Source organism: Stenella coeruleoalba (assembly GCF_951394435.1).
Source record: "Stenella coeruleoalba genome assembly, chromosome: 3".
Taxonomy (NCBI): Eukaryota; Metazoa; Chordata; class Mammalia; order Artiodactyla; family Delphinidae; genus Stenella; species Stenella coeruleoalba.
The window spans coordinates 75,731,612-75,759,255 of NC_137148.1; the positions used below are offsets into that span (position 1 = coordinate 75,731,612).

The following is a 27,644-nucleotide window of genomic DNA, read 5'->3' on the forward strand; positions in this document are numbered from 1 at the left end:
AAATGGATTTGAATCCTAGTCGAGGTACATCCTAGCAGTGGCACTTTGGGAAAGCTCTTTAACTTATCCAACCTCAGTTTCTGCAACTATAAAGCAGGGATAATATCCAAATTTTCAGAGATGTTTGTAAGAATCAAATGGTGTATCAGCGCATAAAGTGCTTAGCATGGTGCATGGCAAATTAAAAGGACCTAAAAAACAGTACCTATTATATAACTAACTTTATATATTTGTAAATAGATAACAAGGAAAAATGAAGATGATCAATGAGAAAATATTAACAAAAATTAATGGTGAATTCATGTTTTGAGTAGTATCCTTTGCAGAGTATATACTTTACTCAGGTTTTTAGTGCAAATTAGAGCCTAAGCTATTCGTGCCTTACCAAAACTCAAGAATAAGAATGGCTGGGAATGACGTTTAACACAGAAAACACTATCTTAAATGGCATGAAAAATTTGTCCTGTCCTGCCTCTTATATAAAGGGCGAAATAAAACTAAATAGTTCTAATTTTCACCCTCACCTTGATGTATCACCCTGTGTACTTCTACTGTAGAGAGATAGACAGTACAGAAAGGAATTAGACTGAGTAGAGAACATCCTCCAGGCTCAGAAAAAGGAAAGACAAGCCCGTTCTCTCTACTGATGGCATGGATGTCCTAGCACATTCTAGGTTAAGCCTCAATAGGGCTCTGAACATGCCATGTAACCGAACTTGCAGGAGGGAAGGCTTTAGAATCAATTATGCCAAAACCCAAATCACGTTTGACTTTCTTTAAGTGCTGAAAAAAATACTAAAATTATTTACATAAGTTTAACATGTACAATTGTTTTCATATGGCTCATGAAATTCTTACCCACAGACTCTTAGGAAAAGATCACTCACTCTCCCATGCTTTATAGTCCTAATTCTGAGGTTTTCATTTTGTTCTTACTTACAGAAGGGTTTGTATGGATACAGAGACACTTTCTGAGAAAAAGTATTTAGTCCATACCTACTGTCTACAGCATTGCAGAAATGAGCTGGTTCTTCCCCAGGAAAAAGCACAAGTCTTAAATCCCTTCTTTGCCTACTTTAAATACATGCCAGAGAAAAGGCATATGAATTTCTTTTCAATCAACAATACAAAATAATATTGTATTTCCAGTTCTTGCCTGTGATCTTAATTTTCAATGACCTGATTTAAAATGCTACTAGAAAAAAAAATTGAAACAAAAAATAAAACAAAACAAAACAGTTGGTTGTAGGATCAAAGGGGAAGCCCAACAAAGAATTTCTAGGAATAGCTTCAGATGTCAGCTGGAAGGAGAGACTCTACTTCCTGTTTTTGCTTAACCACAGACTCCCCTCTTCACCCTCCCATCCTCATTAAAAATGCAACTGTAGGAAATGGGCACTTTCCATACTGTTATTTTCAAGTTTCACTTGGGGAAGAAAAATCACACAGATAAAGATCTAAAGGACGTTTTTATATTTGTTACAGTGGCATACAAAGCCACACACTTAGCCAGCTAATACATCCGTACTGTCTGTCAGCAAAGAAAATAAATGTGACAGTTTCCACTGACAAATTGTAGGTATAAAAAATCTGGTTGTGGAATGATTTCCAGGTCACAGAGTCAGAATAAGTTTAGAGTTAAAGCTTAGATATTATCTAATATAACCCTTTCATTTTATCAATTAGAACGATATGAAGAGGTTAAATCACTTATCTAAGGTCACAAAAACAAGGGGGTAGAAGATTCAAGACGAGCACCCTTGACTCCTGATAACTGTACTTTTCACCTTCTGAGAGCAAGTACTTGTAAATAAGGAATATACCAGTATTTCATTAAAGAATAGCAAGTATGATAAAACAGTGGGGAAAAAAAGCTAATCAACAATATCATTTATTAGTATTTTCAACAACAGTACAACAAAAAACCCTGAAATTGTACTATTACTTTAAAGGAATTTGTGATAACTGAATAAAGATATAACTTTCTTTTAGGAATTTTTTTCCCCATTACTGTTTTGTATTACTTGAAATTCCAGCTTCTACTAGTGTGGGGTTAGAAAACAATAAGCATGATTGACATCAGAGAGCTAATGGAGATCTTCACCTCTGTCTCAGGAGCACAATAGGGTCAAGAGATGTGGTATCCTTCTAGGAGGCTTGGTCTCTTCTGTAACAATAGGATAACAAATGCTTCTTTCTGTACACACTTTACATGCTGGCCTCAATATTCTTCTTTACATTTCCCTGAGATCATCACTCAGCTAGTCAGAGGTACTTGAGGAGTAGGAGAGAAATTAGGGTGATTTTGACTGGCCTACTTTCCAACTGTGATCTGTGCCTCCTTAGTCAAAATTCTGCCTTTATCTGGGCTTGAGGGTCTCCTTTACTCTAAAGGATCTTTTCATTCCCAGAGGGATTCTGTTTCCCCTACCCCCAATCTTCCTTAAACAAAATATAAAGGAACTGGGAGAGGGAAGGGGTAGAGGCCACCAAGTTTCAACCTCTCACCCACTGGAGATCTTTAGAAACCTTCCAAATACTCAAAGGCATGCATCATACACTCAAGCCTTTCCCTTTCATGCTAACAATAACCTCAAGAAAAATTCAGAGTAAGATATACAGGGGATCATGACATTTATCCTATGATTGAAATCTCCTAATTGCATCGTTTCATATTAAAATACAGAGAATTTATCTAACTAAAATTTACTACACATAAACAATCCTCTTTTTCAAGCACTGAGAAAAGTAGCAATATCTTTTCTTACATCCAAAGAAAATACAATTTTAAAAGTAAAAGTAACTCGATGACTTAATCACTTAAAAGAGTATCTGTAAAAATATTATTATTCTTTTCTAGAATATATCACCAAACCACAAAAAGTCTATAATATTTACATTATAACATTATTTCACCATTTTCTTCAAATATCAAAACATAAAAATAGACATATAGACCAACGGAACAGAACTGAGAACCCAGAAATAAACCCTTGCATATACGGTCAGCTAATATTTGACAATGGGACTAAGAATACTCATTGGGGAAAGGGTTAAATAAATGGTGTTGGGAAAAGTGGATAACACATGAAGAAGAATGAAACTGAGCCGTATCTTACAACATATACAAAAATTAACTCAAAATGGATAAAAGACTTTAACCTAAGACCTGAAACCATAAAACTCCCAGAAGAAAGCATAGGGAAAAAGCTCCTTAATGTTAGTCTTGGCAATGATTTTTTGGATATAATACAAAAGGCATAAGCAACAAAAGCAAAAATTAATAAATGGGACTATATCAAACTGAAAAACTTGTGCACAGCAAAAGAAACTATAACAAAATGAAAAAATCTATGATAGGGAGAAAATATTTGCAAACCATATATTTAGTAAGGGATCAAAATACAAAATACATAAAGAACTCATACAATTCGGTAACAGAACAACAACAACAACAAAATCCAATTAAATAATGGGCAGAGGACCTGAATAGACATTTTTCCAAAGAAGACATACAGATGGCCAACAGGTACATGAAAAGATGCTCAAGATCACTAATCATCAGAGAAATGCAAACCAAAACCACAATGAGATATCACCTTATACCTGGCTATCATCGAAAAGGCAAGAGATAACAAGCATTGGTGAGGATGTAGAGAAAAGGGAACCCATGTGCACTGTTGGTGGGAATATAAATTGGTACACCAATTGCAGAAAACAGTATGGAGGTTCCACAAAAAATTAAAAATAGAACCACCATCAGCAATCCCACTTCTGGAATATATCTAAAGGAAATGAAAACAAGATATCAAGGAGATATCTGCACCCCCATGTTTGTTGCAGCACTATTCACAATAGCCAAGATAAGGAAACATCCTAAGTGTCCATTTATGAATGAATGGATAAAGAATGTGGGAGATTGAGATAGATAAAATGGACTATAATTCAGCCATGAGAAAGAAGGAAATCCTGCAATTTGCAACAACATGGATGGACTTTGAAGGCATTATGCTAAGTGAAATAAGTCAGACAGTCAGACAGAGATAGACAAATACTACAAGATATCACTTATATGTGAAATCTAAAACAACTAAACTCATAGAAACAGAGTATTAAGGTAGTTACCAGGGGATGGGGGATGGAGGAAATGAGGAGATATTGGTCAAAGGGTACAAATTTCCAGTTAGAAGATTTAAAATTTCTGGGGATCTAATGCACAGCATTGTGATTATAGTAATAATAATGTATTACATAATTGAAAGCTGTTAAGAAAGTAAATCTTAAGTGTTCTCACCACACAAAAGTAATGGTAATTATGTGACATGATGGAGATATTAGTTAATACTATGGTGGTAATCGTTTTGAAGTATTAAGTGCACAAATATTAAGGGTACAAATCAACACGTTGTACATCTTAAACAGTGTTGTATGTCAATTATATCTCAATGAGGCTGGAAAAAAGAGACTAGTGTATATACAAGGTCTGCTCAAGATATCTCAGTAGATCACAAAATAAGCATTATGAAGTCTTGGAATGAGAAGACTGTGGGATAGTTTAGGGGAAAGTAAAACAGTGACAACACTAAAGTAGATTTAGCATACAGAGGATTCACAACAGTGTTCTTAATGGAATGAGCTATTTCCGTCCTGTTCTTTTAGTCAGTAGAGCACAGTTATAGTCAGGGTATTGCAGTCAGACAGACCTGAGTTTATATCCTGGCTTTACTTTGTAACCTTGACCAAATTACTTAATATCGCTATGCCTTAGTTTTCTCACTATATAACAGAGATAAATAAGGGTACCTACCTTGTTGGGTGGTTAGAAGGATTAAATGAAATAATGTGTTGCAATGTCTGACCCAATAAATGCTAATTCTTGTTACTTAAGGACTGTCTAGAGTTTCAGGCAAAATATCGAAGATTTGGGCTTCCCTAGTGGCACAGTGGTTAAGAATCCGCCTGCCAATGCAGGGGACACGGGTTTGAGCCCTGGTCCGGGAAGATCCCACGTGCTGTGGAGCAACTAAGCCCATGCACCACAACTACTGAGCCTGCCCTCTAGAGCCCGCATGCCACAACTACTGAAGACCCCGTGCCTAGAGCCCGTGCTCCGCAACAAGAGAATACACTGCAATGAGAAGCCAGGGTACCACAACGAAGAGTAGCCCCTGCTCACCGTAACTAGAGAGAGCTTGCGTGCAGCAATGAAGACCCAACGCAGCCAAAAAAAAAAAAAAAAAAAAATCGAAGACTTGGTGAGTGTAAACATATACTAAAGACAATGTACAACCCATTCAAGCCAATCTAGATTTTATTCAAATAGGAATATAAATTATAAATTTTATTAAGTATTTATAAATTATTATTATTATTTTGCTAATCTCAAACTGTATTTCCTTAATAAATAAAATTTGGTCATTGGGCAAAATACTAGTGGAAAAGATGATTGCTTTGTTAAGAGTTAGTTTAGGAGTTCTCACACAGCATTAACAGCAGTTACTCAGTTTTCTTCCCTTCACCATGTCTAGCTTAGAAACCTTAAACACGGTAGCTGCTAAATGCCTTGCCTGTGGCAGGTACTCAATACAGCAGAACGGAACTGATTTTTAGGCAGCCCACTTGAACAGTGCTGTTTGAAATTTCTTTTACAAGTGACAAAGAATTTAATTTTACATTTTGAGACAAGACCCAATAGCACGGTGGTTAAGAATATGGGTCTTGAAGACATAGAGATCTACATGTGAATCCTGACTTTGTGCAAGTGATCCAAGGCAAGTTAATCTTTCTAAGCTTCTTTCTTTGTTTATCAAATTGGGATAATAAGGAAAGGGATGCACTTAGTACAGTGCTTGGCACATGGAAAGCATTCGTTTAACAAGTGATTTATACCAAAGTTCAGATAAAGCAGCTTGAGAAAGATCAGTGCACTTGGACTTGTGGGAAGTGCTTCAAATTTTGGTGTAAAAGCCAACGCACATAGTTTTCTCTCACAAAAGGGAAAACACCTCAATATCAGCCCTAAAGACTCCATAGCAACTTACACATATTTTTAACCATATGGATCTTTTCTTCTGGTATAAACTAAACTATATTTAGCACATATAAAACTTTCATGTTGAAAGTACTTTACAAGTAAGCATAAACTTTTTGAGAGGACATAAAAATTATAGAAAATAAGTACACTTATGAAAATGCATTTAAAATTTATGTAATAATTAAAATGAAAATTTACTTTGAGCAAAATTGTAATGTTCCTAAATTAACTGATTTTGTATTCTGCTGTAACCTAAACCTGGCTGATGCATCTCTGTTCTGTGATGTGACACAGCTTCCTGAAGAAAATAAAAATTCTAAGACAGAACATTAAATTATTTGAAAATTCATATATCGTATTCATATAATATATTCATATATCAGAGAAATTTGGTATTGTGGTATTTTATTAAGGAAGGTAGATAAAAATATAGTGGGCTATGGAAATTTTTATGAAATGATCATAAATTCAAAAATAGCAATTCACCAAATGATAATTTTCAAATAATTAAAAAATATAGTTTATGAACCTATTTAGAAACACACCTCAGCATTCTATGTAAAGCATGAGTAATCATAATTTTCAAAATAATCATATTTTTTACCTTAATTTTTCTTCACTGGTAGGAAATTAAAATGATGACAAGAATAACTTATTATATCATAATAGATTATTTTATCTTTTGAATAAAATTAGGACTCTTCAAATACTCTTTTATTATATATATTCTTATAGGAACAACATTAGAGGAACTTTAAAAATCAGCTGTAGTTAATGTTATGCTTCCATAACCAATTATAATATAGAATTTTATAATTAGTATTTCATAATAGGGCCATATTGGCATTGGCTGACCAAAATATTACAATTTTAAACTTCCAATTTTCATTAATAAAAATTTCTACAAGTGTTCAACACTTCTTTTTACTTAATAATGCTTCAGCTCTGGAAGATACAATGGGTTAAAAATTAGACTTTTCTGTTTATATATATATATATATATATATATATATATATATATATATATATATATATATATATAAGGTTCCACCCAATAATTTATGTGATTAAAAAACTGAAAGTCTTGGGCTTCCCTGATGGCACAGTGGTTGAGAATCTGCCTGCTATGCAGGGGACACGGGTTCGAGCCCTGGTCTGGGAGGATCCCACATGCCGCGGAGCAACTAGGCCCGTGAGCCACAGCTACTGAGCCTGAGCGTCTGGAGCCTGTGCTCCGCAACAAGAGAGGCCGCAATAGTGAGAAGCCCGCGCACCACGATGAAGAGTCGCCCCTGCTTGCCACAACTAGAGAAAGCCCTCACACAGAAACGAAGACGCAACACAGCAAAAATAAATTAATTAATTAATAAACTCCTACCCCCAACATCTTCAAAAACAAAAAAAACTGAAAGTCTTATTGGTAATATTTCTGACTTACATTTCCAATATCTTTAATAATTTAAATAACAGGAAAGAACACACTTCTATTACTATACTTAGAGAAAAAGAAATGCATAAGAGAAATGCGTAGTGGAGAATTTCACAACATTTATTTTCTGATTTATTTTCAAATTTGTAATTAAGTTTAACCAAATAGAAAAGTTAGAAAATTAAAGATATCAATACTGGAGAGGGTGTGGAGAAAAGAGAACCCTCTTGCACTGTTGGTGGGAATGTAGATTGATATAGCCACCATGGAGAACAGTATGGAGTTTCCTTAAAAAAACTAAAAATAGAATGACCATATGACTGAGCAATCCCACTACTGGGCATATACCCTGAGAAAACCATAATTCAAAAAGACACATGCACCCCAATGTTCATTGCAGCACTATTTACAATAGCCAGGTCATGGAAGCAACCTAAATGCCCATCGACAGACAAATGGATAAAGAAGATGTGGTACATATATACAATGGAATATTACTCAGCCATAAAAAGGAACAAAATTGTGTCATTTGTAGAGATGTGGATGGATCTAGAGACTGTCATACAGAGTGAAGTAAGTCAGAAAGAGAAAAACAAATATCATATATTAACGCATATATGTGGAACCTAGAAAAATGGTACAGATGAACCGGTTTGCAGGGCAGAAACTGAGACACAGATGTAGAGAACAAACGTATGGACACCAAGGGGGGAAGTGGTGGGTGGTGGTGGTGGTGGTGGTGGGATGAATTGGTCTGGGATTGACATGTATACACTAATATGTATAAAACAGATAACTAATAAGAAACTGCTGCATAAAAATAAACAAATAAAATTCAAAAATTCAAAAAAAAAGAAAGAAAATTAAAGATATCAAAAGGTTTAAGTTAAGCCAAACAGAAATTTAAAAAATCACTAACCCAAAGCATGCACTGCTCCTCTATGCCTGCTGGAGCTCTTGCTTGTTTTAATCACACGGACAGCATTTTCTTTGAACTGCAGCTCACAAAAATTTTCAAGAAATTTTGCCATTTCTTCTGTAACTGTATCCAGGTAAGTTTCTTTAATGAATTTCACTGTTGAGGATGGAGCTAAAATTTCACGTAGTATGTTAAAATCCTCTTTTATCATTGAGTATAACTTAAGCATTGTACCTTGGTATCCATCAGCCATTATGTCTAAATTTGCTTCTCTGCTGTAAGAAGGAAAACAGTTCTGCAGAAGTTTAGTCAACAGTTTATTCTGTATGTTTTGGTACTTGATTGTAACTTCTGATTCTGGATAAAGAAATAAGAGTTGTTGTATGCATTGTTTTTTCAACAGTATTTTTTGCTGTGAATTGTTTATTTCATTGTGGGTTTGTAATTTGCTCACTAAGAAGCGTCGAAGATGTAGTCTTATATCATCCCATATAGCCTTTACATCCATAGAGGAATGATCTTCAACAGAATGAAGAGAAGTACTAGAGAGGAAATGGAAAGATGTTCCACTTAGAATGGATGGGAAGGAAACACTGCTGTGGCAGGAGAGGTCCCAAAGTAAATCCAATACCATTTCTTCTTGATTTTGTTCATTCTTCAACAAATTTTGCTAATAAAAGTAAATTATAATGTTAGAAATGTGATTAACTATAAGAGTAGCAAGAAAAAATGATTTCTACAATCATACAGAATTTCATAATAATTCATTTCAATTTAGAATCAATACTATGATGTTTTCAAAAAAAACTTATTTTTGCATTTGAAAGTTAATCTATTCAGACATTTCAGAATATTATCTTTATGGTCTGTTAAATTTTGTAAAGCCCAGGTGATGAACTAATTTTTCAATTAGATTTCTCAACACATAGTTTTTAGCCCTCGTTGTTATCCATTCCTGATATAACCTGAGCTGTACGGAAGCTTTAGCTTAAAAATTCTAAATAAAAATCTATAGTAAAATATCGACTGAAATGTACTCCTAAGACAAAATAAATTTAAGATCATGCCCCTAATTAATACCTAGTAGATAATTTTCATGCCTGAATGAGTATACTTATTATTATAAATTCCCAAATGAACATAGAGAACAGAGACCTTTAAACATAGTATGTGCCTAGGGGTTACTAATAGCTGCCATCCTGAGAAATAAAAGTTAATACATTTAAAGACTTTAACTTTCATTTAAATTCCTTTTTGAGAGTCATGTTAAGAAAGATTTTACTTTGGAAAGTAATCTGAGAATATTTCAGTTCTCTCCAAAGAAATAACTAACTCAAAATGGGAAAAATTACTCTCAGAATTGTTCCTCAAAACATAAGAAAAATTTTTGTATATTTTCTGTGTCAACTGACAGAAACAATAGTAGATGTAATTAGGAATAGAAAAAAGACAAAAATTTACTTTGTTTTTGGACTTTGAATTACATGCACAAATTCTCCTTACATGCTGACTCTCCTAATTATGTCTATTTCAGGTAGTACTGAAATTAGCTTATATCCTCTAAGTAGCAACAAGCTGATTATTTAAAAAAAAAACCTAAAAATGGAAGCAAGGTTCAAGCAGCATAAAATCAAGTCAGCTTGGAAATTACCTATTGACAAAGGTATTATGTGTGACTCAGAAAAATGAACAACTCCTAGACAAATTCCAGGGCTCTCTCTCAGTCATTCTAAGCATTGTAATCTCTAATTTAATGTTCTGTCTGTAATAAATAATAATGCCTAATATTTATGTAGTAGTTTATTATATAAAAAGCACTTTTTGATACAGTCTCTGACTTCTTCATAATGAAAACTCTGTGACATAGATACTTAAAACCTCAATTTACAGATAAGGACACTAAAGTGCAGAGTGTTTAAGTTACTTGCCAAATGTCACACACAGTAAAGCACAGAACCAAGAATGGATGCCTGGTTTCATTCTCCTCATCCATGTTCTTTCTACTACACTCTAGAGAACCAAAAAGTGAACTGACTTTTCTAAAGCTCTCCTTCCTCTCTTCCTTTTTATTTAGTTCTTTTGATACTTCTGGAAAATAAATGTCCTTAGATAGAGTCCAGAACTCCAGCATTATGGTAAATTCTATAGAGCAAACCGGTCATATTAGTGCCTCAGACTTGGGTTTCTTTATATCAGTCAATAACTGTAAATATTTGATCAAGCAAACATTTAAAGAATGATAGATTTAAAACATGTGGACATGTATTAAGTATGATTGCTTAAATTTGGAAAATGACTTCATACAACTGCCATAATAAGAAGCTCTGTTTCTTATTTAGTTAGATAATTAATAAATAAAAATTTTCTATGGAAAAAAATAGATGTATGAAAAAAATTCTGTCAAGATTGACACTTTCAGCATGTAAAAACTTGACAAGGTCGTTTTAATCTGGATCTGTTTTAATAATGTGGTTCTTTTCTCAAAATAACATGATCAATTATGTTAAAACACCTAGGTCTGGAAGAGGCCTATCAGTCTAATGAATTTGAGCAAGACTAAGGCGGCCTTTGCCCTGCAGTGAATAGAGAATGACTTATGTGTGACAGATTAAAAGATAATTAAAAGCTTTTGCTTTTAATTAAATGAGAAAGCATTATTATATCAATATTAATGAAATTCATTACACACGGCTCTTAATAGAAATTAAAGGAATAACTATATCCATATTTATTCTTCAAGGCTCCACCTTCAAGAGATAATGGGTGAGAGGATTTTCTTAAAAGAATAAGCCTTCAGGGCACATAATCTTCCTTTCTCTTTCTTTTATTACTTTCTAAACATTTAAGAGACATCTGCAATAATAACAATAGTCAAAAATTATTTTCATCTGATTCTGTCATCCTAAGCCAACTACAACCTTAAGATATTTTCCACATCTGCCTTAGTCAATGTTTGATGCTTACACAAAAACAGTGCCTTTCTTCCCTAAATTAAATTAAAACCGTAGCTACAGAAATCCTGTTTTCTAACAATTGTGCTGTTTCTCTAGTTCTTGGAAGCTAGCTACCCTTGTAGATACAGGTGTAATAAAATAAGTATTGCTTATTGAAGGCTACAAAAACCTCTCTAACATAGAGAGTGGTCAGTATCCAAGAATGACCTATGTAATAATTCTCCATCAATTAACAGTGTCCTATAAATTGCTGCCTTGATTGAAAAGAATTGGATATGCCTGCAGCTTGGGGATGAAGGGAATAATGGACAAGGCTACTTAATAGATACAACTGATGATGATCTTATTGTGCTTAGTAATGAGCACAAGAAAATGAGTAGTTGTGAAGGGACACAAAATGTAATAGATACCAACTTTTCTGATAGATAATCGTGGTACATTTCAGTACATTTTGTGGTGTTGATATGGTATACATCACACCACAAATCCCTCAGGAATTATAATGTTTAATGTCCATTTATGTAAAACCTCATTTTATTATAAAAATCATAGCAAAAAATAAAAACACATAGCTCACTGGATTCCACTGAGGATATAGAAACAAAACACAAATCCTAACCCCTAGATATGGCGGGCTAATATGGTCAATGGAATAAATATTTACATACAGAAATTGAATGAAATGTATTCCATGTTCACCCACCCCACTCCACTGTTAAAACAAAGATTCTATTTTTTTTTTTTTTTTTACCAGTGCTTTGAGAAATTTTATCATATCTCCATGGGGAATGGATGGTGACTTGGATGAATTATAATTATAATTATTTAGCCATTCAAAACAGTCAGTTGTTGTTCGTAGCTGCACATCTGGACACTGTTTGTTAACTTCAGACTGTATTTCTTTAATGCAGTGTTCTATGCTATAAAAAAGAAAAGAAAAAATTATTTTGGTAGGAAGTAGGTAATGGCTCTGTCTCATAATATCACAGATCCTGAAATGTTTATATGCAGTGCCCGGTGGCATACAATTTACAAAATTATAAAACATTCATATATGAAAATAGTAACAAAGAAACTATATTTTCATTCATAATTGAAAACTGAAAGCTCAAATTTTCTGGCCATTTCATTTCAAACGCAATAGAGGAAACATATCTAGCTACTCAAAGATGAATTAAAAATTCCTTTGTGTTAAATGAAAAATCAAGTATAGATGCAATGAAATAATGATCCTCTTGATAAGCAAGCAGTGGATGGAAGACAGAGGCAAAATATTCTTGATGACCGAAATCAGAAACATACACTATATACTAATATGTGAATGACTATATAAATTATGGAAAACCTCAATCAGTGCAATATTAAGAAATCACAAAAGTTACAAAGAACTTGTAATTTTTAAAGTTGTAAAAGATACATGCTATATATACACTGTTACTACAGCTAAGTGCCTTTTCCTGCCATCAAACTCTACTCCAAAAAAAAAAAAACCCCAAAACATGCTAAAGATTGCATGTTAAAAAAAAAGACTGGAAGGAAATGAAACAAAAGGTTAATAGCAATTATCCCTGGGTGATGAAATTTGGTGTTTTTTACTTTTCTTTATTTTCTAAATTTTTTGAAGGCATAAGATGAAACTCTTCATTTACAAATAAATAAACAGGATGCCCAACTGCATCTTCCAATATATATATATGTTTAAAAAATTCCGTTAAAAGTATCCTTAGCTCTGAAACTAAAAAGATGTACTATTTTATTTTAATTTTCATTTAAAAATCTGTGCATTCATTATCATAAATCTTTGTGGAGTAAACTGGTGACCTTAAGCATAATGTCATCTGTGGAGCCACATGGATATGACATATTACTACCACCTGATGGCAGCATATCTAAACTGCAAGAAAGCTTTATAAACAGGAAAATTATTTTGAAGCTGAATCCCTTCACCCCAAACTGACAAGTTATGCATTTGCCTCTTAATAGTATTAAGAAACATCTGTTACTAAAAAGGTTACTACTGTTTTGAAAATATCATTGCTATTAATTATTGATTCCATGTGATAGAAACACGGAGGCTTTGGAAACCAAGCTCTGATGACTAAAATTGACGTCATATGAAATTCTCTTCTTCGAAATTCGTATAAGGTATTGGTTCCATATAAAACATACACTAAAACTTTAAGGGAAATTTTTCAGGAGACTTCTGAGCATGAGCGAATTCAAACTAAATTACCTTGAAAAAAATACATTCTGAGAATCAAAGAGCCTTTTCATGAAAACAAAGAACTTGCAAGAAAAACAATACCTCCTTAGGCCACAGGCCACTGAGTTTCCTGATGAGACAGTCTTACTCAGGAATACCAGTTCTAAGTCTGACACAAGATTGGCATATATTTTCTTAATTTACGTAAGCACTTCTATGGACGGAGAAACACGATGCCCAAAGCACATACCTTGACTCTAGGGACTGGTTATCAAAGGTTTTTATTATAGCATCCTCCTGTGTCTCACTCAGTCAAACCTAATAGATTACAGCAATGTGAACTGGAAAGGCTCAGCCGTTAGTTTACCTAAATCTATTTCAATCAAGACTCAGCTTTTAGGCTAATCTCTAACATGTGAATCTGGGTAGAGGCCAATAACTACAACTTATAAATAGAGTAAAGCCTTCAGAGAGCTAGATATTTTAGTAATTTGTCCAAACACTGATAAAGGGATTGAGCAGTTGCATTTCAGAGGACCTCCCTCATTGATACAAACTAAGACAGTTGAGCTGGCTTTTAAATCATTTTGTCACAAGTTTTAAAATGACAGAATTCACCTGTACCTGATGCTGTTTTTATGTGGCTAAATGTCTTGTCATTCTGCCATTCACCACTGTCTGTACATCTTGCTTTAAAAGTCTGAAGTCTAGAGATTTATCTCCTGATTACTATTCAAAGTGAATACTTTCAAAATTTAAGATGCATATCAGTTTGGCAATTTATCTTCTTTAACTGAGGTCAAAATTAATTTAAAAATTAATTTTCAACATCGAAAAGGTAACATATTATTTTCATATATGTTTAGTAACATTGCTGATGGAGATGGTGATCTTGGGTGGGAGGAGGTCTATATATATCTTCAGACTTAAATGATGCAAGATCTTGATTTAGCTTTTCAGAAATAACATGATACTTCTCTTTATTCTGGTTTAAGTGTTTTCTGTTTTACTGTAAGTTGCTTCTAATTTTCTTTAGAAACAAGGTCAGTCGTAAAAATATAACCAAGGTAATTCGGCAAATAGAAATCCAGTTAGCACATTCATTAACCAAAAATGTCAAAAGTCTAATGTAGATGTAGAATCTCTGCCCTAAACAGTTTAAATTCCCAAATTTACACCATTAGTTGGCTTAGCAAGGACTTTCTAAAAGCATATTCTTAAGTTTATTTGTAATATTAAAACCATTGAAAATACCCTAAATTTCCAACAATAGGAGAATAGTTATATTCATTCAGTGAAATAGTCATGAAAATAAACTAGAAATACAGTTATCAACATAGATGAATCTAACAAACGTAATGTTGAGAGGGAAAAAGGTATAAATGAACACAAACCATTCAGTAGTTTGAAAACATGCCATACGATCCTACATGTTGTTCAGGATTATAAAAATATGTAGTAAAAGTGTAAAGAACCGTGCTGGAAAAAGGAGTACAATCTATAAAAATGCTGAATCACTGTGATGTACACCTGAAACTAATACAGTATTTTATTTTATTTTAATTTTTGAATTTTAATTTATTTTTTTATACTGCAGGTTCTTATTAGTCATCAATTTTATACACATCAGTATATACATGTCAATCCCAATAGCCCAATTCAGCACACCACCATCCCCACCCCTCCCGCGGCTTTCCTCCCCTGGTGTCCATACGTCTGTTCTCTACATCTGTGTCTCAACTTGCGCCCTGCTAACCAGTTCATCTGTACCATTCTTCTAGGTTCCACATACATGTGTTAATATATGATATTTGTTTTTCTCTTTCTGACTTACTTCACTCTGTGAAGTAAGAGTCTCTAGATCCATCCACCTATCAACAAATGACTCAATTTTGTTCCTTTTTATGGCTGAGTAATATTCCATTGTTTATATGTACCACATCTGCTTTATCCATTCGTCTGTCGATGGACATTTAGGTTGCTTCCATGACCTGGCTATTGTAAATAGTGCTGCAATGAACATTGGGGTGCATGTGTCTTTTTGAATTATGGTTTTCTCTGGGTATATGCCCAGTAGTGGGATTGCTAGATCATATGGTAATTCTATTTTTAGTTTTTTAAGAGACCTCCATACTGATCTGCATAGTAGCTGTATCAATTTACATTCCCACCAACAGTACAAGAGGGTTCCCTTTTCTCCACATCCTCTACAGCATTTGTTATTTGTAGATTTTCTGATGATGCCCATTCTAACTGGTGTGAGGTGATACCTCATTGTAGTTTTGATTTGCATTTCTCTAATAATTAGTGATGTTGAGCAGCTTTTCATGTGCTTCTTGGCCATCTGTATGTCTTCTTAGGAGAAATGTCTATTTAGGTCTTCTGCCCATTTTTGGATTGGATTGTTTGTTTAATATTGAGCTGCATGAGCTGTTTATATATTTTGGAGATTAATCCTTTTTCCGTTGATTCATTTGCAAATATTTTCTCCCATTCTCAGGGCTGTCTTTTCGTCTTATTTATGGTTTCCTTTTCTGTGCAAAAGCTTTGAAGTTTCATTAGGCCCCATTTGTTTATTTTTGTTTTTATTTCCATTACTCTAGGAGGTGGATCAGAAAAGATCTTGCTGTGATTTATGTCAAAGAGTGTTCTTCCTATGCTTTCCACTAAGAGTTTTATAGTGTCCGATCTTACATTTAGGTCTTTACTCCATCTTGAGTTTATTTTTGTATATGGTGTTAGGGAGTGTTCTGATTTCATTCTTTTACATGTAGCTGTCCAGTTTTCCCAGCACCACTTATTGAAGACACTGTCTTTTCTCCATTGTATATCTTTGTCTCCTTTGTCATAGATTAGTTGACCATAGGTGCGTGGTTTATCGCTGGGCTTTCTATCTTGTTCCATTGATCTATGTTTCTGTTTTTGTGCCAGTACCATATTGTCTTGATTACTGTAGCTTAGTAGTATAGTCTGAAGTCAGGGAGTCTGATTCCTCCAGCTCCTTTTTCCCTCAAGACTGCTTTGGCTATTCGGGGTCTTCTGTGTCTCCATACAAATTTTAAGATTTTTGTTCTACTTCCGTAAAAAATACCATTGGTAATTTGATAGGGATTGCATTGAAACTGTAGATTGCTTTGGGTAGCATAGTCATTTTCACAATATTGATTCTTCCAATCCAAGAACATGGTATACCTTTTCATCTGTTGGTATCATCTTTAATTTCTTTCATCAGTGTCTTATAGTTTTCTGCATACAGGTCTTTTGTCTCCCTAGGTAGGTTTATTCCTAGGTATTTTATTCTTTTTCTTGCAATGGTAAATGGAAGTGTTTCCTTAATTTCTCTTTCAGATTTTTCATCATTAGTATATAGGAATGCAAGAGATTTCTGTGTATTAATTTTGTATCCTGCAACTTTTCCAAATTCATTGATTAGTTCTAGTCGTTTTCTGGTGGCATTTTTAGGATTCTCTATGTATAGTATCAGGTCATCTGCAAACAGTGACAGTTTTACTTCTGCTTTTCAAATTTGTATTCCTTTTATTTCTTTTTCTTCTCTGATAGCCATGGCTAGGACTTCCAAAACTATGTTGAATAACAGTGGTGAGAGTGGACATCCTTGTCTTGTTCCTGATCTCAGAGGAAATGCTTTCAGTTTTTCACCATTGAGAAGGATGTTTGCTGTGGGTTTGTTGTATATGGCCTTTATTATGTTGAGGTAGGTTCCCTCTATGCCCACTTTCTGGAGAGTTTTTATCATAAATGGGTGTTTAATTTTGTCAAAAGCTTTTTCTGCATCTATTAAGATGATCATATGGTTTTTATTCTTCAATTTGTTAATACGGTGTATCACATTGTTTGATTTGCATGTACTGAAGAATCCTTCATCCCTGGGATAAATACCACTTGATCATGGTGTATGATCCTTTTAATGTGCTGTTGGATTCTGTTTGCTAGTATTTTGTTGAGGATTTTTGCATCTATATTCATCAGTGATACTGGTCTGTAATTTTCTTTTTTTGTAGTACCTTTGTCTGGTTTTGGTATCAGGGTGATGGTGGCCTCATAGAATGAGTTTGGGAGTGTTCCTTCCTCTGCAATTTTTTGGAAGAGTTTGAGAAGAATGGGTGTTACCTCTTCTCTAAATGTTTGATAGAATTCATGTGTGAAGCCATCTGGTCCTGGACTTTTGTTTGTTGGAAGATTTTTAATCACAGTTTCAATTTCATTACTTGTGATTGGTCTGTTCATATTTTCTATTTCTTCCTGGTTCAGTCTTGGAAAGTGATACCTTTCTAAGAATTTATCCATTTCTTCCAGGTTGTCCATTTTATTGGCATAGAATTGCTTGTAGTAGTCTCTTAGGATGCTTCGTATTTCTGCGGTGTCTGTTGTAACTTCTCCTTTTTCATTTCTAATTTTATTGATTTGAGTCCTCTCCCTCTTTTTTTTTTTTTTTTTTTTTCCCTGTGGTATGCGGGCCTCTCACTGTTGTGGCCTCTCCCATTGCGGAGCATAGGCTCTGGACGCACAGGCTCAGCGGCCATGGCTCAGGGGCCTAGGTGCTCCACGGCATGTGGGATCTTCCCAGTCCGGGGCACAAACCTGTGTCCCGTGCATCGGCAGGCGGACTCTCAACTGCTGAGCCACCAGGGAAGCCCCCCTCCTTCTTTTTCTTGATGAGTCTGGCTAATGGTTTATCAATTCTGTTTACCTTCTCAAAGAACCAGCTTTTAGTTTTATTGATCTTTGCTATTGTTTTCTTTGTTTCTACTTCATTTATTTCTGCTCTGATCTTTATGATTTCTTTCCTTCTGCTAACTTTTGGTATTGTTTGTTCTTCTTTCTCTATTTCCTTTAGGTGTAAGGTTAGATTGTTTACTTGAGATTTTTCTTGTTTCTTGACGTAGGCTTGTATAGCTATAAGATTCCCTCTTAGAGGTGCTTTTGCTGCATCCCATAGGTTTTGGATCGTTGTGTTTTCATTGACATTTATCTCTAGGTATTTTTTGATTTCCTCTTCGATTTCTTCAGTGATCTCTTTGTTATTTAGTAATGTATTGTTTAGCCTCCATGTGTTTGTGTTTTTTACGTTCTTTTTCCTGTAATTCATCTCTAATCTCATAGCGTTGTGGTCAGAAAAGATACTTGATATGCTTTCAATTTTCTTAAATTTACTGAGGCTTGATTTGTGACCCAAGATGTGATCTATTCTGGAGAATGTTCCATGTGCACTTGAGAAGAAAGTGTAATCTGCTTTTTTTGGATGGAATGTCCTATAAATATCAATTAAATCTATCTGGTCTGTTGTGTCATGTAAAGCTTGTGTTTCCTTATTTATTTTCATTTTGTATGATCTGTCCATTGGTGTAAAAAGTCCCCCACTATTATTGTGTTACTGTGGATTTCCTCTTTTATAGCTGTTAGCAGTTGCCTTATGTATTGAAGTGCTCCTATGTTGGGTCCATATATATTTGCAATTGTTCTATCTTCTTCTTGGATTGATCCCTTGATCATTATGCAGTGTCCTTCCGTGTCTTTTCTAACAATCTTTATTTTAAAGTCTATTTTATCTGATATGAGTATTGCTACTCCAGCTTTATTTTGATTTCCATTTGCATGGAATATCTTTTTCCACCCCCTCACTTTCAGTCTGTATGTGTCCCTAGGTCTGAAGTAGGTCTCTTGTAGACAGCATATATATGGGTCTTGTTTTTGTATCCATTCAGCGAGTCTGTGTCTTTTGCTTGGAGCATTTAATCCATTCACATTTAAGTTAATTATCGATATGTATGTTACTATTACCATTTTCTGAATTGTTTTGGGTTTGTTTTTGTAGGTCCTTTTCTTCTCTTGTGTTTCCCACTTAGAGAAGTTCCTTAGCATTTGTTGTATAGCTGGCTTGGTGGTACTGAATTCTCTTAGCTTTTGCTTGTCTGTAAAGCTTTTGATTTCTCCATCGAACCTGAATGAGATCCTTGCCGGGTAGAGTAATCTTGGTTGTAGTTTCTTCCCTTTCATCACTTTAAGTATGTCGTGCCACTCCCTTGTGGCTTGTAGAGTTTCTGCTGAGAAATCAGCTGTTAACCTTATGGGAGTTCCCTTGTATGTTATTTATCGTTTTTCCCTTGCTGCTTTCAATAATTTTTCTTTGTCTTTAATTTTTGCCAGTTTGATTACTGTGTGTCTCAGCGTGTTTCTCCCTGGGTTTATCCTGTATGGGACTTGCTGTGCTTCCTGGACTTGGGTGGCTATTTCCTTTCCCATGTTAGAGAAGTTTTCAACTATAATCTCTTCAAATATTTTCTCTGGTCCTTTCTCTCTCTCTTCTCCTTCTGGGATCCCTATAACGCGAATGTTGTTGCATTTAATGTTGTCCCAGAGGTCTCTTAGGCTGTCTTCATTTCTTTTCATACTTTTTTCTTTATTCTGTTCTGCAGCAGTGAATTTCACCATTCTGTCCTCCAGGTCACTTATCCGTTCTTCTGCCTTGCCTTTGTTATTCTGCTATTGATTCCTTCTAGTGTATTTTTCATTTCAGTTATTGTATTGCTCATCCCTGTTTGTTTGTTAATTCTTCTAGGTCTTTGTTAAACATTTCTTGCATCTTCTCGATCTTTGCCTCCATTCTTTTTCCCAGGAACTGGATCATGTTCACTATCATTATTCTGAATTCTTTTTCTGGAAGGTTGACTATCTCCACTTCATTTAGTTGTTTTTCTGGGGTTTTATCTTGTTCCTTCATCTGGTACATAGCCCTCTGCCTTTTCATCTTGTCTATCTTTTTGTGAATGTGGTTTTTGTTCCACAGGCTGCAGGATTGTAGTTCTTCTTGCTTCTGCTGTCTGCCCTCTGGTGGATGAGGCTATCTAAGAGGCTTGTGTAAGTTTCCTGATGGGAGGGACTGGTGGTGGGTAGAGCTGACTGTTGCTCTGGTGGGCAGAGCTCAGTAAAACTTTAAGCCGCTTGACTGTTAATGGATGCGGCTGGGTTCCCTCCCTGTTGGTTGTTTGGCCTGAGGCAACCCAGCACTGGAGCCTACCTGGGCTCTTCGGTGGGGCTAATGACAGACTCTGGGAGGTTCACACCAAGGAGTACTTCCCAGAACTTCTGCTGCCAGTGTCCTTGTCCCCATGGTGAGCCACAGCCACCCCCCACCTCTGCAGGAGACCCTCCAATGCTAGCAGGTAGGTCTGGTAAGTCTCCCCTGGGGTCACTGCTCCTTCCCCTGGGTCCTGATGCACACACTACTTTGTGTGTGCCCTCCAAGAGTGGAGTCTCTGTTTCCCCCAGTCCTGTCCAAGTCCTGCAATCAAATCCCACTAGGCTCCAAAGTCTGATGCTCTAGGAATTCATCCTCCCGTTGCTGGACCCCCCGGTTGGGAAGCCTGATGTGGGGCTCAGAACCTTCACTCCAGTGGGTGGACTTCTGTGGTATAAGTGTTCTCCAGTCTGTTAGTCACCCACCCAGCAGTTATGGGATTTGATTTTACTGTGATTGTGCCCCTCCTACCGTCTCATTGTCATTTCTCCTTTGTCTTTGGATGTGGGGTATCTTTTTTGGAGAGTTCCAGTGTCTTCCTGTCAATGATTGTCCAGCAGCTGGTTGTGATTCTGGTGTTGTCACAAGAGGGAGCGAGAGCACGTCCTTCTACTCTGCCATCTTTGTTCCTCTACTCTAATACAGTATTTTAAATCAACTATACTTTAATAATAAATATGTACTTTCATACATACATTTGAAAGAAAAAAAAAAGAAATGTGCTGGAATGAGCAACATCACCAAATGCAGGGTGGGGTGGAAGTGGGATGAGACTGGGGAGATGCACATAGTGAGTTTCAGCACTAGTGGTAATGTTTTATTCCTCATACTGGATGGTGGGCACATGAATGTTCATCATAGTACTCTTTATGCCTTTTCATATGTCTCAACACTTCTTAATAAATTTGAACCCCAACGTGCTTTAATTATAATGACTGAATTATCCAAGTTAAGGGTGTGTGCAAGTGGATGCATTACCAAGAGGCTGTGTGTAAATCAATTTATAAACCATTTTTAAGATGCAACATGCAGTATGCTTTTTAAAAGGATATCTGTGGTAATTTTCTCATTCAACATTCAATCCTAGGTTCTTTGAGTGTGCAAATTACTTATTGAATGAAGGCATATTTGATAAACATTAACTGAATACTGAATATGTAGTAGGCACTGTGATATATACTAAGGGCCTAAACATGAATAAGACATGGTCCCATCCCTAAAGGAATTCTTTCTAGTGAGAGAGATAAGCCTGTAAATGGATAACTACATTACAGTAAGACTTGATAAGAGGTGTGTGTATGATGTGCTAAGTGAGTACAATAGAGTACAACAGGAGGGAGCCATTCAATGTGCCTCTGGGAGGTGTAGAAAAGCCTTCTCCCTGTAGAAAAGGAGATTATATGCAAGGATATTGATGCTTTAAGAAAACTAATGAAATCATTGTGCTTAGAAGTCCCTGATCCCTGACCCCTGATAATTCACTGCTGATCACCTGATCTCACTGCCATGTCACTTTAAAATGATCAATATATTTATGTGGATGATAAAAAATATGAATTTATTATTTTGGTCACAACTAAATTTATGCATATATGTATGTGTGTATGTATAGATGCACTAGCTTACTCCAAAAGGACAGAGATGTCCTATAACTAAACAGACAGCACTAATCAACAACAGCACAAGAGATGATTAATATTGGGCTGGTGTAGTTGAGGACAGCAAGAGGAACTGAGAAAAAGAGAATAATTATGATATAAAATCTTGGCACTTAAGCTGACTGTAAAAACTCTTTCAAGATTGAAAACACATAGTCTTTATTATTCCATCACAGAAAAGTTCAAAGAGAAAAAAAATGTATGTTCTACCAGTAAAAATTATTAGAACTTCTTTGATGTAAAGGTTGTAGAGAACATATAGGTTTGCTTTCATAGGTTAGACTTTTTATTCTTATTTTTTTAGATCAAGGTAGAGGTGTCAAAAATGGCAGAGATTAAAGACTTTCTACAGTGTGGGAAATGTAAACATTAAAAAAATTTTTTTAAGATTTTACACTTTTGGTGCTCTTGTTTATACTTTTCACCAACATAAATTCAGTCTAAGGAAAAGGCTTTTTCAATTCTATCATATGTTTAAAAACACCAAGAAATAGTTGTGTGGTAAGTAAGAGTTCTTTTGTTTTTAGATAAGTCTAGCTCATCTAAAGAGATTATTAAAATTCCTTGGAATTAACAGTAATTATTAGGGAAGAGGGCTGATGTATAAAAACTAGTATGTAATTAAAACGTAAGTCAGCCATGAAATAAAAACTTATTTTCCTGAGACAAAGATATTTCTCGATAATATTTTTTAAAAGGCTGAGAAAAGGGTTTATAAAATAACTACTTTAATGAAAGTGTAGTAAGAAATTAGATATTTTTGCTGAACTATTTTCGATTTCAGAGACGTTTTGGTTATTTCAAAAAGTTTTAACTACACTTTCAGGAAAAAAACATCGTTGTCCCCAAACCCTGTTAACAACACTCTCATTAAGTCTTTCTCAAATGAATCTTCCCCTTTCCATTCCTACTGTGAAAGACAGGGCTCAGGATCTTATCATCTCTCATGTGGACTACAGAAATAGCTTCCCAAGATTCCCATCTATTGTCAACCTTCCTTTTGTTCGGAGTTATTCTCTGAGGAAGACAGTATGAAAGGAAACCTTAGAGTTAGGACCCTCCATTATTTGTTGCTTTACATCACCAATCCTTACCACAAAAGTTTACAGAGGCTCTAGAATGGTCCAGATTGCTTCAGGAAAGTTCAGACCGTGTGTAGGGCTGTGCCAATCTAAAAAATCTGAAGCGCTCCCCAAAGTGTCAACCAATTGTGAAATACTCCCCAACTTCCAGTCAATGACGGGTAGTCCTGGCAGTACTGTAGTGAGCCTGGCATCATATCCAAAGGCACGGTTTTCATTCTTAAATTTACATCTGACTTCGGATCCCTTTCCCTAGACTCTAGTGATGATGGGAGCTCCATGGAAGTGGCACAGGGCTGTGTTAACAACATAAAGAACATTTCCCGGAAATGTTCTATAGGGGTATTAGGACATGGAAGTTTAATACCCATGACAAGCAAGGGTAAGTTAACGTGCTTTCTTTTTTATCTATGGAGGCTTGCCTAGCTTCCGTATTCAGCACAGTTACTAAAGTCAGAATGTGGCTTATCCCAATGAAACCACACAAGTTGAAATCAGGAGAAATGCAGGGAATCTGCACCAGCATTTACTCTGTGATGATTTCCTTGATTCTCTTCCTGAGAAAGAGATTAAAAAAAAAAAAAAAGAAGAGAGAGGGAGAACATACGTAATAATGAAAATCAAAAAAAAAAATAATGAAAATCAGAAGAGATCTGGGAACACATCTGATTTACATCTTTATCTCCATTGTCCCGATAAATTCAATCACTAAGCCAGACAACAGAGTTGACTGCAAGTTACAAACTGAGGGTTTTAATAGTACACATGGTCACATTGTGAGGAGGCAGGACATACAGCATACAGTTTCATATACTGCCAATAGGAGAGAAGACAGCTGCAGCACTTCTGTGGAACAATTTTATAACAGCTAATTGTACAACTTCTAAGAAACCATCACATAAACTTTCCTAAGGAAGGAAGGACACACATATGCATGTGTGTGTGCAGTAATAGCAGAAAGACTGCAAATAACGTAAATACTCATCAAGAGGGAATTGGCTTGTTCTATGGAGAGATTTTAAAAATACATTAAGTTAAAAAAATCTAATTGCAGCATATACACAAATTCCCATTTGTGTAAAAAGGGGAATATATTCTTGGGTACACACATCTATATGTAGAGAACATTTCTGGATAGTTATACAGTAATTCACTAATATAGGGTACCTCTGAAGACCAAGACTAGGAGAGTCAGAAGAGTAAGAAAACTTTTCCTCATCTCTGCCCTTCCATACTCAACTTTTCCTTATATCTGCCTTTCTCTACCGTCTGAAATTTTTCCTGAGTATGTATTATGTTTATATTGTAAAATACTTAATGGAAAAGAAAACTATCACATTCTACTCATCTAACTTCACACTAGCTGAAGCTAAAGCAAACACAACAGATGTCTAACAAACACATTTATTGATCATCCTCTAGCCTACTTTCTGCCAGGGCTGTTTTAGGTAATGAGAATATAATGAAGAACAGCTGGTCTTTAAAGCAGAAATAAAGGAAATAAGAATACCATTTTGCAGGCCCCCAACTCAGCTCCATCCCAAGTTCCATAAAAAGGTATTCTTAGTCATGATTCTAGAATAAAGATTGTGATTAGCAAATGCTGTGGTGTTAGTGAGCCTTTTAAGACAAGGTGTTGACTCTGTTAAATCCTTGACAAGACTCTTTTCCAGGGAAAGCTGTCAGGGTTGGGTTAGATCTTGAGGCATCAATCATCTATAGGAAAGATGAGCCAGCCACAGCAGTCACATCTCCTTACCAGGGCTCAGTCCCCTTTTAGTGTTTCCTCCTCTGTTCTTGACCTCACAGCTGGGCTATCTTTACCTGGCACCTCTGGTTGGTATCTCAGGGGTGGGGGGCTTACTTCCCCCTGGACCATTAACTCTGACCCTCAATGGGGAGTAGTGGCCTGACTATTGCTGGCTCAATCTCCTCATGAGGTCTAGATTCTTAGTACAATATTATTCATACTTTTGTTATTAAAACAGTTTATAAATAGGAAGACACTTACTTCCCTTTCCTTATTTCCCATGAAAAGATAATGACAATAATATTCCTTAGGAATATCCCAAACAATAATTCTTTATTGTCTTATGCCTATTTGGCCAAAAGTAGATAAAGCTAACACACATAAAAATAAAAGTTATACTTTTAAAACCTGTCAAACACTTAAAATGTATGCATTACCTGAAAGAATCTCTTAACAATCATCTAGTGGACTACTGATCCCACATTTTATGCTACTTATCTCAGCGTCCTAAAGCGTCTAATGAAAGCATCGAGGGCACACAATACAGGACTGTGGAGAAAGAAGTTGGAGCACCATACATTATTTGAATGGAGCTAATGGTGACAGAAAATGATGAGGAGGAAGTGGTCCAATATGCCACCTTGAAACAGAGAGCATGGTTAAATTTATAGAAACCATGTATCCAATATTCTGTCACAATATAAAGTTAACGCCTTCCCTACCACCTGGACACCACCTCTCCTGGATCAAGACAAACAATATGATCCATGGTAGCACTTCTTGTTCTTTCTTTAGATTAAAAAAAAAAAAAAAAAAAGTAGAAATCCTGCACAGTGCCAGCAAAACTTACATCCTGGGGTACACACAAAGATTGTCTATAATTAAGAAACAGATAGGCAAAAGAAACTCTTAATGATGCAATTATAGCTATCCAACTGACCATTAAGAGGAGAAAAATCATTCATGCCATATTGTAAGCCCAAGAGAACTTCTAGACCTCAATACTGTGTTAAACTAATAATAAGTTCCATTCAGCTCAAAAAAGATTTCAGTGCTACATGTGGTTTTTAGTTACTGAAGTGAGTCTGTGGATACAACATTCATAGTATTCCTCTTTGGCAGGTTATTTATCCTCCTGCTACCAATGTTGATATGTGTTAAAATTAAATGATTCACCATCACTGATTTCCACTGTCAGACCTAAGAGTCACCTAGCTCTGACTTGAATGGAAATGAGGATGTAAAAGTGAAAATGGTCTGAGAGAATGACAGCCTCTCTTGAAGGGCAGGTGAAAGTTCAGTGACCTCTGGGCACTCTAGTCCATTCTGGTGAATCACTGCTTTGGGAAGCAAAAGACCCTGTGGCTCATAAAATCTGATGATATTAAGAAGAGGGAAGGAATTCACACTTAGAATTCAGGGTCACTGTTAGAAATACAACTTTAAAAATTCAAGGGTAAGGAAAAATACCATATTTAAAAACGAATTACTAATTTTTTTCTTTAAAAGTATTGGGAAAAGCCATATCATACAGATGTTCATTACTTATTCAATGTACACCATTGAGAGATAAATAGAACTGTTAGAATACAAAAATGCCAAGGGTAATTCAACTACTGCAATGTAAGTGTGGCATAACTGATTCGCCATGACATACAATTTTCTAAAAGCTATTCTGTTAGAAGGCAATAAATGAGTGCAGAAATGATTTACACTCTTCTGAAACATGGTTATTATTCAGTATTTTATTTTTAAAAATATATATACCCTATACTGTTATGTTTATTCTCTAGAGTATAATAAAAACATAATTGAATTTGATGAAAAATAGACTTGATTCTAAATGTAGCATACAGCACATACAGCTCTCCCTTATTTTATCCCCTGTGAAGATCAATGGTCACTTGAGGTGGTTTTGCTCTAGGTTTGTTTTAATATATGGGCAATAAAATATTTTTAATTTAAAAATTATATCCTTATATTCCATGTCATATTTTCTTTTTAATACTAACATCTGAATTTTGACCTAAATAACAATTTATGAATGCAAAGTACAGTATTTTAATCATTGTTTTACTTCTCAATATGATTTCTTATTGACCAGGTAGGACAGGAAATTAACTGTAGATGGTTTAGCAAATAAAAATGAAGCAGTCTATAACAAAAGCATCAGAGCTCAGTGACTTGTTTCTTTGTATGTTTGTTTTATCTTTTTTTTTTTTTTTTGGCCGTGCCCTGCGGCATGTGGGATCTTAGTTCCCCGACCAGGGATTTAACCCATCCCTCCTGCAGTGGAAGCACAGAGTCTTAACCACTGGACTGCCAGGGAAGTCCCTCAGTGACTTGTTTTGATGGCGCCTCAAGGCCATTATGAACAAAGAAGGTTACTTTTTAGAAAATATTTAAAATTTGTTTTAATATAACCACCTCTCTCTATATATGTATAACTGAATCACTTTGCTGCACATCTGAAACTAACACAACATTGTAAATCAACTATACTTCAATTAAAAAGAATTTTTAGTATCAGTGAAAAAAATAAACCATCTTTAGAATATAGATAAGTGACTTGTTAA

At 35.2% G+C, this 27,644-nt stretch overlaps 1 protein-coding gene across 1 annotated transcript in view; it reads right to left on the reverse strand.

Annotated features, from left to right (window-relative positions):
- The window catches only part of KIAA0825, a 398,890-nt gene that overhangs the window by 314,727 nt on the left and 56,519 nt on the right, over nucleotides 1-27,644 (reverse strand). Inside the window, 2 exon segments of the mRNA XM_079918575.1 lie at nucleotides 8,383-9,052; nucleotides 12,088-12,256. Of these exon segments, the coding sequence (XP_079774701.1) occupies nucleotides 8,383-9,052; nucleotides 12,088-12,256 (839 nt within the window).